Source organism: Silurus aristotelis, assembly GCF_946808225.1.
Source record: "Silurus aristotelis genome assembly, chromosome: 22".
Taxonomy (NCBI): Eukaryota; Metazoa; Chordata; class Actinopteri; order Siluriformes; family Siluridae; genus Silurus; species Silurus aristotelis.
In genome coordinates this window covers 3,473,470-3,485,319 of record NC_139595.1, presented here as the reverse complement: position 1 = coordinate 3,485,319, position 11,850 = coordinate 3,473,470, and the positions used below count along the sequence as shown (strand labels likewise).

General features: G+C 36.6%; 1 protein-coding gene and 1 long non-coding RNA gene across 8 annotated transcripts in view; both read right to left on the bottom strand.

The window, feature by feature from the left end:
* Positions 1–3: 3 nt before the first annotated feature.
* Positions 4–2,709, bottom strand: LOC310717406. Its single transcript, XR_014530822.1, has 2 exons — positions 678–2,709; positions 4–636 (listed from the first exon to the last, which is right to left on the bottom strand). It is a non-coding gene; the product is annotated as an uncharacterized lncRNA (long non-coding RNA).
* A 279-nt stretch (positions 2,710–2,988) lies between these two features.
* adcyap1r1a (adenylate cyclase activating polypeptide 1a (pituitary) receptor type I) overlaps positions 2,989–11,850 on the bottom strand; it is a 29,923-nt gene continuing 21,061 nt past the window's right edge. For 2 of the 7 annotated variants that reach the window (XM_083525302.1, XM_083525303.1), the window contains exons 8-15: positions 11,444–11,597; positions 11,221–11,281; positions 11,025–11,094; positions 10,128–10,219; positions 9,545–9,628; positions 7,458–7,587; positions 5,864–5,905; positions 2,989–4,722 (exon numbers count right to left, since the gene is read on the bottom strand). In XM_083525302.1, the coding sequence (XP_083381428.1) occupies positions 4,498–4,722; positions 5,864–5,905; positions 7,458–7,587; positions 9,545–9,628; positions 10,128–10,219; positions 11,025–11,094; positions 11,221–11,281; positions 11,444–11,597 (858 nt within the window). In that variant the 3' untranslated portion in view covers positions 2,989–4,497. The remainder of the gene's footprint in view (positions 4,723–5,863; positions 5,906–7,457; positions 7,588–9,544; positions 9,629–10,127; positions 10,220–11,024; positions 11,095–11,220; positions 11,282–11,443; positions 11,598–11,850) is intronic. The other 5 variants (XM_083525304.1, XM_083525306.1, XM_083525305.1 and 2 more) reach the window with 5 other exon arrangements.

Genomic DNA, 11,850 nt, shown 5'->3' with positions numbered 1-11,850 from the left:
ACATCCATCTACTGACTCATCACTTTATTGAATATTTTGGCACTTTTACAAAGAAATAAATATATTTATATTTATTTATGTATTCTCAAAGAACATTATACAACCAGCGTCCCCGTTTTCAAGGCCGTGTTTTAGTTCTCATTTTTTTTGTCCGTTTATTGACAACCACTGCCTATAAACACTGAGGGGATGTCAGAGCGTGTCGGCTCTCCATATATCACTTTCAAGCAGACAATAAAAATCCATATACTGATACAAAATTTGGCACAGACATCAGAAATAGCAAGTTCATCTACAGGGACATTTTGACATGTAAAAAAAAACGTGTTGTTTTTTCTTTTTTTTTTTTTTTTTTTACTGTACATCATGGAAAAGAAATAAAGAAGAAGGAAAAAACCATCAGGGCTACAGGACACAGCGCAAACTCGTTCTGAAAGTACGATACAATTCGCTTTGGTACATTCATGGGTTCGAAAAGCAGATCTCGGCTGCTGTACGAGTCGAATAGGTTCTCGGCATGAGGAGCGTACGAATGAGAGATGAATGCAATGACATCTTAAGCAGGCAAATTCAGTAAACACAGTCACTCACACACTCAAAAAAATACATTCTCTCTCTCTCTCTCTCTCTTTTTTTCTCTCTCTCTCTCACACACACACACACACACACACACACACACACACACACACACACACACACACACACACACACACACACACACTATTACAGCTGGCATTGGTTTATAACAGCTTTGAGACATGGTCGTTACCTTCTGAGCACGCTCACTCAGAAAGACAGCTGGTGTCAAGAACATAGAAAGCAGCAGCTTTTCCCCTCTTTTTCTTCCATTCCTTACTTCATTTTCTCCTAACTTCTTGTATTCATTCATTTTCCTTCATTCCTTCTTTCCTATAATTTTTCCATTTTATTTCTCCTTCCTTCTTTCCTTCCTCTCTCAATGTTTCCTTCCTTTCTTCCTTCCTATCTTAATGTTTCCTTCCTTCCATCCTTCCTTCATTCCTTTCTTAATGTTTCCTTCCTTCCTTCCTTCCTTCCTTCCTTCCTTCCTTCCTTCCTTCCTTCCTTCCTTCCTTCCTTCCTTCCTTCCTTTTACTCTTCATTGTTCCTCCATTCATTCCATCCTACCTTTTTAACTTCCTTCCTCACCTAATTTCCCTTCTTTCCTTCCTTCCTTCCACTCTTCATTTTTCCTCCATTCATCCTGTTCTTCCTTTACTTCCTCCCTCACTTCATTCTCTTTTTTTAGCCTTCCTTTCTTTCTTCCTACTTTCTGTAATTTTTTTCTTCCCTCCCTCTGTCCTACATTTCTCTCCCTTCCTTTCACTTTCCCTCGCTCCCTTCTTCCACCAATTGTTCCTCTATTTATTCCATTTTACTTGTTTCCTTCTTTCCTCACTTCATTCTCCTTTCTTCCTCTCTTCTGAACTTCCTCCCCTCCTTGTTTTCTTCAATCTATTCTACTTAAATAATATTTCCTCTGTACATTCAAAATTTCTGCATCTCAACCATAAAAAACATGTTCCCTCTGTACTCTTTTGTGTTTTAACGATACTGAAAAATATCTGAAAATGAATGAATTGCAGAAGTGAACAGGGAAATGAGCGGATAAGTGCACAAGCTGAACCCAGGACGCGAGTATTACAAGTGTGTTACTCATGGGAAATAAATAGTTATTTAAAAAAAAAAAAAATAAAGTAAAAACTAAATGAGAAACAAAAACACAATTCATTTCTATCCATTAAATACTGCACATAGCAAACATGTCATTTCCAAACGCATTCAATATTTCCATATTTTCCTGTACTGAAATAAAAAACTGCTTTCATTCTCTTGTTTCTTTTAGGGTTAATTACCGTTTTATTGACACCTTTAGTTAGGTCAAAAGTCCTGGGAAACCTGACTTATGCCATATGTGGTTCTTCTCCAACTGGAACTGTGTGGGAGATCTTAAATGGCCTTCAATAGAGCTCTGTTACTCTATTAAACACCTTTGAGGTTCATTAGAACATTGACTTCACACCAGGTCTTCTCACCTACATCAATACCTGACTTTACTAACACCCCTGTGAGATGATGAATCTCCACAAGCACACCCCAAATTCTAATGGAACCTCTTCCCAGAAGAGTGGAGATTATTATAACAGCAAATGAGGATTAAATGTGGAATGGGACGTTTAAAAAGCACATCCCAATCTTATGATCAGGTGTCCACAAATTTTTGTCCATATAGAGTATATCAGGATTCGTTTTACAGATACACACAAATCCAACTCTGAGCAGATGAGAAGATGTACAGATAATAACAAGGCAGGTAAGGAACGACCTTTTGTTTACCTACAAAACGAAAGCATTTTCATATTGCACATGACTTTATTCTAAATTCACAGAATAATGACTTGTTCAGCTGCACTAATACTCTACACACACACTTATTTCCGACCAAACGAGACTTAAAAGCACATGTAGAGAACACCGCAATGTTTATGCCGCCAAACAATTTACAGTAAGTACATGTTAAAAAGAAAAAAAAAGAAAAATTATGATTGTCAGCAAAATTTTGGTTGTGTGACTCGAACAAGTGACATCAGACTTTGTAAAGAATCTTTAGCCCTAAATTTGTTTATTTGCAGTTTTCCGTTTTTTTCCCCCCTTTATATATATATATATATATATATATATATATATATATATATATATATATATATATATATATATATATATATGTGTGTGTGTGTGTGTGTGTGTGTGTGTGTGTGTGTGTGTGTGTGTGTGTGTGTGTGTGCTGAATGTAATCACAGTCACTAGTGAACCAACAGATTGAATTTTCCTACATATAAACACGTCTATATATATATATATATATATATATATATATATATATATATATATATATATATATATATATATATATATATATATATATATATATTAACTCCCGAGTCTTTATGTAGTTGACATACTCTGTACTTGCGGCTGATAGTAAAATAATTTCTTTAAAAAAAAATTCTTTGACACCCACATTTGGTTATGGAGGTGTTGGCATTTTTTTTTTTTACAGGCGATGGAAAATATTTAGAGAACTTTTTTTCTATGCACACTGAAAAGAAAAAAAACAAAACGAAACAACACTATTATACAGATATCAAAAGAATGCGATTTTGGCACTTCTTACTGTCGACGCTCGACGACGAAAACACTTTCTTTAAGAATAATGTAGAAATCTGTCGGACTTCCATTTCTAAATAACACGGAACACGACTGTAAAGTTGCAGAAGAGTAAAATATACCGCTTCATCCAAATCTCTGTAACAGTGTTGGGAAAGATGAGTGAGGAACATGTCGACTGGATCTAATGGAATATATTTGAAATGTAAGAGCTATTTGATGTTCATGGAAGGAGTCTCCAGTTTTAGTGATTTATTATCAAGAGAGAGAAATAAACAGAGCAAGACAAAAAGAGTGAGACAGAGAAGGAGAGGGAGACAGAGAGAAAGCAAAACAGAGAAAGTGAAAGAGAAAGCATGACAGAGAAAAACAGAAAGCAAGAAAGTAAGAGTGAGTTCTAGAGAGAGAGAGAGAGAGACTGAGAGAGAGATAAAGTAAAAGAGAGAGAGAGAGAAACAGGGAAAGACAGACAGATAGAGCAAGAGACCAAGACAAATTGACTGAGTAAGAGAGCAAGACAGACAGACAGAGAGAGAGAGAGAGAGAGAGAGAGAGAGAGAGAGAGAGAGAGAGAGAGAGAGAGAGCGAGAGAGAGAGAGAGAGAAAGAGTGAGACTGAATCTTGACAGAGAGAGAGAAACTAAGACAGAGAAAGAGAGTTAAAGAGAGAGGCAGAGATAGAGATAGAAAGACTATGACCGAGATAGAGAGAGACAAATGGGTAATGGGTGAGTCAAAGAGACAGAAAAAGACACACAGAAAGAAATAGAGAGGAAGAATAAATAAGAGAAAGAGAGAGAAAGAAGATGCTTGTCTCACGGAATGTTCCACAACACTGAAAGTAACTCTAAATGGACAAAAATACAGGTCACATGTTCATTCAAAGAACACGCTCGAATCAGTGGCTAGCTTGCTGGCGTGATAGAGGAATAAAATACCCAGGGGACTGTTTTCGTGTCCCAGCAGCCCAGGAGTTTGATCTCTAACACTGCTGTAGAATTTAATTTTTAGTCCTGAAATAAAAAACATCGAATCCGGAATCTATCGACAAAAAGGCGATTATTCAGATCTCGGGGTTTTATTTTTGGAATCGATTTCCAGTCGTTCAAAGACCCTCGAATGGATTGTGGACAAAATTCTTATTTTGTGTATATTTTCTGTATTGTGTGTTTTTTTTATAGACTGATATTGATAATTAGAAAGCCTCTTCAGCCTGTCCAGGAAACGAGACCCTGCAGTTAGAGCAGGGTTTTTTAATGAGACAGAGGGGGGAGTAGATCAAAGGGGCGGGTTCCGAAGCTGGCTCGTCCAATCAGACGCTCAGGTTGGCAGGTTGAGGGTGGCACTCTCGGCCTGGGGGCTGGACATGCGTATCTGCGAGCTGCTCTTGCTCAGAATGGAGAGCTGCGTTCCCCCGTTCACGCCACTGCTCGCTAGCGAAGGGTGGCGCTGCTGCTTCAGATCCACAGCAAAGTACCTGTTCACCGTCCAGCTGCGCCATTTCCTCTTGATCTCTGACTGCACCTTCAGGCAGAAACTTGAAAAGGTCATTTTATTTAATGGACTCAGATGCAAGGGGGTCACACACTCTCCCACCTGCCCAAAAAAACCCACCCCGTCGCTATGACTCTCAGATGAGTGCAGAAAGCTAAAGGAAAACTCAGCCCTGAAACACACACCAGACTGAGAGAGAGACAGTGAGCAGCAAAGAAGATAAGAAAAAAAGAAAAAACAGAGGAAAGAAAAGAGACTTAGAGAAGGAATCAAGGACAGAAAATGAATCAAGGACAGTGAGAAACAGGGAATGACACAAAGAGAGACACAAAGACACAGAGTGTGAGAGAGAGACAAAGAGAGACACAAAGACACAGTGTGAGAGAGAGACAAAGACAGAAACACAAAAAGAGAGATAGAAAAGGAGTTAAAAACAGAAAGAGCAAAACTAGGAAAGACATAAAGAGAGATAGAGAGAGACACACAGACAGTGAGAGGGAGACCTCGAAAGACACAAAAAAGAGACACATAGAAAGAGAAAGACATGAAGAAAGAGAAATCAGAAAAACACGAAGAAAGATGGACAGTAGGGGGAGAGACAGAGTGAGAAAAGGGAACTAGACAGTGAGAAACAAGAAAGAAAGAGAGAGATAGAGACAGAGAGACAGTTTCTTTGCTGCTTTAAAATGAGGAAACGAGGCTAAATCCTGCTAGCTACCACAATCACCTCAGACTCAAAAGGCATTTTGGGTAACGCAAAATCCTGTTTACGGATTAAAAAAAAGACCAAATTGGCGCCGTTTAACGAACCGATCTCACCGATATGGTGTTTTCAGGGTGAATTTCTCCTTTATGCTAAAGGCCCTTCTGAAGTCTTGTTCTATTATCCAAAAAGATTTTAAAAAAGCTATTTTTGTTGCTAAAAGTTAGCACTAGCATACAGTAAATGTAGCTATACTAGCATGCACAATTCGCTAGTCATCATCATGGACGTGCAGGAATGAGCTACATTTTTTCAGATACGCCATGATATGAGAAGACAAAGGTGTCAAAATCATGATGGTTATTGTAAATGCCAAGTTTAATACAAGTACAATATTCAAAGGCCACACACACACACACACACACACACACACACACACACACACACACACACACACACACACACACACACATATACATACCTCCCCATTCAGGAAGCAGTAGAGCACGGCCACCACGAAACCCTGGAGAGAAAAAGCAATAATACAGTCAGTCTTGGGAAACTGAGAAACTGTGAGAACTCCAGCACATCCCCGTTCACACCATCACTCCACTGTGTAACTGTGATATTACTTTCACACTGAATCATAACCAGCTCTCCAAATAAAAAGACCTTCACTATAAAAAGCAGGACGGGTTTTCTTTCGAACCTGCTGCGCCATTTACTATACTGCTTGTTTCTTTCAAGCAGCTTTAATAAATAATTGATCATCTAAATGATGGTGTGAGGTGGGTCAGGATTACGACATGAACGACAGGTTCTCATCAGACAAGGCACTGTTCATACGATATGTGTATATATGTATTTAATTATGTACATTGCAAATCAATTTATTCATTGATTGCATTTGTTGCCCCAAGGTTGCCACAACCAGTTAATTAGGTTTGGGGGCAATTACTTTTTCACATAGGGCCAGGCAGCTTTGGACAAGTTTATTTTTTCCCTTAATAAATAAAATTGTCATTGAAAAAGTGCATTTTGTAAAAAATACAAATAAATAAAAAAAAAAAAAAAAAAAGAATTGGGTGTATTATTACAATTTGCTTGATGATCTGGATCATTAGGAAGGGGCAAAAACTTTTTCACTTTTTTGTGTGTGTGTAAAAATAAATGAATAAATAAATAGGTTCTGGTCTTTGATGTTTAAAGTGTTTGTATATACTGTATGTGTGAATGAATGAAATCTGTGATTGGTATCTTTTATTTAATATAACAACATTAAAACACTATATTTAGTGATATGCACAATAAATAAAACAACAAATGAAACAATAAATAAACTATTTACACTAAAATAGTTGGTGAAATATTTTTTAGATAATTATTATTATTTTAGTTAAATCAAATGTATTATTAAAATATAAAAGTTCTTATTAAAATAATATAAATTATATATATATATATATATATATATATATATATATATATATATATATATATATATATATATATATATATATATAATCCTTGTTTTGACGTTATTTAGTTCTATATGTTTTTCATGTTAATGTTATTAAATAATACGTTAATTACATTTCTTTTGCTTTCCATTATTTTTTATTCAACTATACATTTTATATAATCTGTTGGCTAAAAGAGAGAAGGAAAGTAATGTCAGACTTAAAGATGTGTCCCAATTTAATTGAGCTTTTAATTTAATTTCCTAAAAATGTTAATTTTGAGAAATATTGTGAAATATTTTGCATTTAAGGATTAAAATCATATATTTCAAATTCTATGATTAATAAATAAATATTAAATTAAAATAATTAAAATAAATCAGCCAATTAATTGATTCATTCATTTATATTAAAATATTTCTATACTAATTATATATAAAATAATGATGTTAATTTGGTTTCTTGTTTATACATTAAGGATAATTTCATATCATTGTCATTTCTTGCTCTTTTATTCTATACTTAATATATTATATTGCTGAAAAAAAAAGTTATAAAATAAAAAGGACAAAACAAATGAAGTAATGAATAAAAGCAGGTCTGAACGGCGTTTACCTGGAATGAGCCGAGTCCGAGCTCGAACACCAGCCTCTCCCGCTTACTGACTTCTTCTGGGGAAAAGGCGAACACGGTGTAGTGGATCCCAAACAGAGGGATAAGCAACAGAGTGGAGCGAGCCAACCTCCTGTTAACACACACACACACACACACACACACACACACACACACACACACACACACACACACACACACACACACACACACACACATAAGTTGGCACACACTCCTGAAATGACTCAATTCACAGATAATACAATGAAGCTGAATCAGTAATGGTCAGAATGATTAGTTATAGTCTTCTGAATCGAACACTGAAGTGTCTATTGAAAAAGATCATGTGACATACAGTACACATTATATTTCAAGGTTATTTTTTTTTATGTTTGCTGTATTTATAAAGATTTATAATATCATTGTAAAAACGATTTCACGGTTTGAGCTTTTGCCCAAAACCACACATACAGACACACACACACAGACACACAGACACACACACACACACACACACACACACACATACACACACACACACACACACACACACACACACACACACACACACACACACACACACACACACACACACAGAAACACAGAAACATAGAAAACATATTTATTTCCAAAGTGTCTACGTTTTTCTGTGGAAATGGATTCACTTTAAAAAATCAACTGACACAAAGACCCAAAGAATTGATTTCCACAGTCATTCAAAGTGTCCAAATCGTTCAATCGTAACCCTGAATCGCCCTCAATGGCTGAAATGGAGAATTCCAGAACCCAGAAATCCACATTAAACATGAACGTAGCTCAAAAGCGATCTTTCTTAGCACTGAAGCTAACACGGGAGCAGTGCATAAGTAAGTGCATCCGGGTTTTTGTTATTATTATTATTTTTTTTATTTTTCCAGATAAATGTCTAAAAACCAATTAAATGTACTTACCTAAGTGACCTTTTCTTTCAATATGAATATCTTAGATGTTAAATAAGTAGTTTGATTTAACAAACTACACTTTATGGACACACGTTTGTAGACACCTGACAATAAGATTGATATGTAGATTCCACATTTAGTTCACATTTGCTCTTAGAATAACCTCCACTCTTTTGGGAAGATGTTCCACTAGATTTTGAAGTGTGCTTATGGGGATTTGTCGAGATCCCTTCAACCACAAGGGTGTTAGTGAAGTCAGGTACTGATGTAGGTGAATTAAAACGAATTTTACATTTAAACATGTTCAATAGGTATGTGTGTGTGTGTTTCAGATAGATGACTATATATCAATTAGCAACACAATAATGTGCATTTACAGATGCAGGTAGTCTCCTACTTACGATGCAGATGCGTATCGTAAATTAAAACCCCATTGTAACTTGAAAATAACGTAATCGAGACCTGGTCTAGCCTACCCAGGAGTCTTAAACAATAGTAATCAGTATGGGGTAGTATACTGTCATTTGTTAACAATTTTACAAATTACAGTACATAATTTAGCAAAACAGAGCAATTGACAGTACCATAATGTATAAACTATATAGTACAAATATATATTTGGCAGCAGACGCGTAGACGAGCGCTGGTTCGTGACTGGAGGGCGGAGCCTACTCTGTTACGTTTGCCTATTTTCACAATTTTATCTTATCGTCATCGTGAGATCGAATAATCACAAGTCAATCCATAATAACTAGTGGGACATTTGTATATAGCCTGAATATCTAGAGATAGGAGATGTCTGAATATCCTCCACAATAATTACTGTTCATGTTACTACATGTTATCACATCAAACCTTCAGTTACAGTTTCAATATAACAATCGCATGTCCATTGTGATTAAAGCAGACATCGGATATCGAATTCATGATGATGAAGATGAATTCATGATGATGAAGATGAATTCATGCAGGTAGCTTGAATATTGCTGCTGATGGTTAATCACACGGGCATTAAACATACACAAAGACACAGACACTCACAAATGTACACACACATGTATACACACACACACACACACACACACACACACACACACACACACACACACACACACACACACACACACACACACACACACACACACTTACAGGGTGATGGTAGAAAGCTCTGACATCCTGCACGAATGCTGGACAGCCTGTGCGGGCTCACTGAAGCATTTCTGAGCACAGCTGCTAAACACGACAAAGACAACACAACAGACACACACCTCTTTAGGACAAAATGTACACACACGTGCGCACACTCTCACACACTCACACAGTCAGATAACCCTTACACACGTGAAAGTACAAAACAATTCACGTTGCTAGATAAGCATGAGTCTCCATAAATTCAGCAACACGCACACACACACACACACACACACACACACACACACACACACACACACACACACACACACACACAGACTCACACACCCTTTTTTTCTATCATTGTAAGGTCTTTCCACTTAAACTCTTAATCTTTTCCTACACTGAATCTACTCATCTAAAAATCCTGACCCACTCACTTTCTCCATTCACTCATTGCACCCCAATCAAATCTACACAGCAGGTTGCCAGTGCCTGAACCATGAAAAATCAGCCAATCAGGCCCCTTAAAGCTACACACAGTGTGCATGAGTGTGTATGGGAAACATGTTGCTATGGTGACCAAGGCAGGTTTGCTTACAGGTAAATGCTGGACTCGTTCCCTCCGACATCTGGTGACTGCAACTTCTGGACGAGGATGATGATGATCCCAATGAAGAGCACAAAGTTAATCTGATGGGAAAATGAAAATTAAAGAGTCAGTGCTGCAGAGCAACTCAAAAGTTTGTACACCCCTGATATGGATTATAATGGTTTAATGTTGAATACTCGATTCTTGGTTCGACGTATATCAGGTAAAAGTATATATAAACCTTGTTTCCATAGTAACAACTAACACAAGGCCCTATTGTGGGCACACACTTTCACCAGATTACAGAGTACAGGTGTGCCCAATTACACACACAACTACACACACTTACACACACTTACACCCACACTCACACATACACAAAATTTAAAGGACCTTCTTCCAGGAAAACAAATTAAATTAAATTAAATTGAATTAAATATTAAAAACTGAAATTTTATTTAATTTTTTTATATTAATATATAATTTCATTTAATTTACATTTATTAATTTTAATTGTCTTATTTTTAAACCACATAGAGTCATATATCTATATTACAAGATTAACTTCGAATAAAGTTAAAATATTTTGAAAATAAATTCGTAGCAATATGACATCAAAGTTGGTAATGTTTTGAGAAAAAACAGATTTGCGAGAAACGTTTCTCGATAAAATGGATGTAGAGGATCCAAATAAAGTGGTGTTTGTGGAGTTTGTCCAGTTCTGACATTTTTATTCGCCAGTAATTCATGGTGTGGCAATTGCTACAATTTTCATTCTCGTTATTTCGACTTTATTCGCAAAATTTTACGACTTTATTGTCGTACTGATTTGATTTTATTCTCGTAAGTTTGAATTTATTATTGCATTGCCAGATTTTTCTTTTTTAATTAAACTTCTATACCTACCATAATTGAAGCAACAACAGGTCCCTTGATGACCCACCAGAGGGCAGTGTTTTCATTCATATCCCAGCAGCTGCAATAAAACGAGCGATCAAATATATTTAAGCAGAATTTCGTTATCCTCCAGCCACCATTTTAACTTTAAAGAGCAAAAAGAATAAAGCAGTGGGAAATTCCTCTTGGATTTTCCTGAACGTACCCCGAGTCGTCAAAGTGCAGCCGGAGAACCGCCCATATAGTCACGCAAATAGTTGGAGTTCCTGTTCAACAGAGAAGACAGTAAAGAAAACTTAAGAATGCTTTATAATTGTATTGTTGATTACACTTTATTACTTCATATCCCTACACGTAAATAAGGCCCAATAGGAGAGCCATTAGTAAACAAAGAACATGGTGTGAGGTTAAAAAGCCATGCGTCCTACCCCAGCCGATGACGGTGTACCAGTAAAAGTATCTCCTCTCCGGGAAGAAGGTCTCCACCAGCAGGGTGAAGAGATACAGGCCCTCGATGAACAGCCAGAAGTAGTTGGACATGACACAGTAATGGAAGAACACCATCACCGCCTTACACCCAACCTGGAGGCCATTTTATCGAGTTAGTGAAAATAACAAGCGTGTATTTCCAGGTATGTAAAATATAAAGACAAATGTTTCGGGACTCCTGACTTTCCAAGCTGTATGTGGTTCTTCCCCAAATTTCACCCCAAAGTTGGAGAAACACAATTGTATTAGATGTGTTTGGTGGCAGCAGCATTAAACATTGCCTTTTGCTGATCAAATAACGCATACAAATCTTATATTTCCCATGACTGGGTTAAAACATCATCCG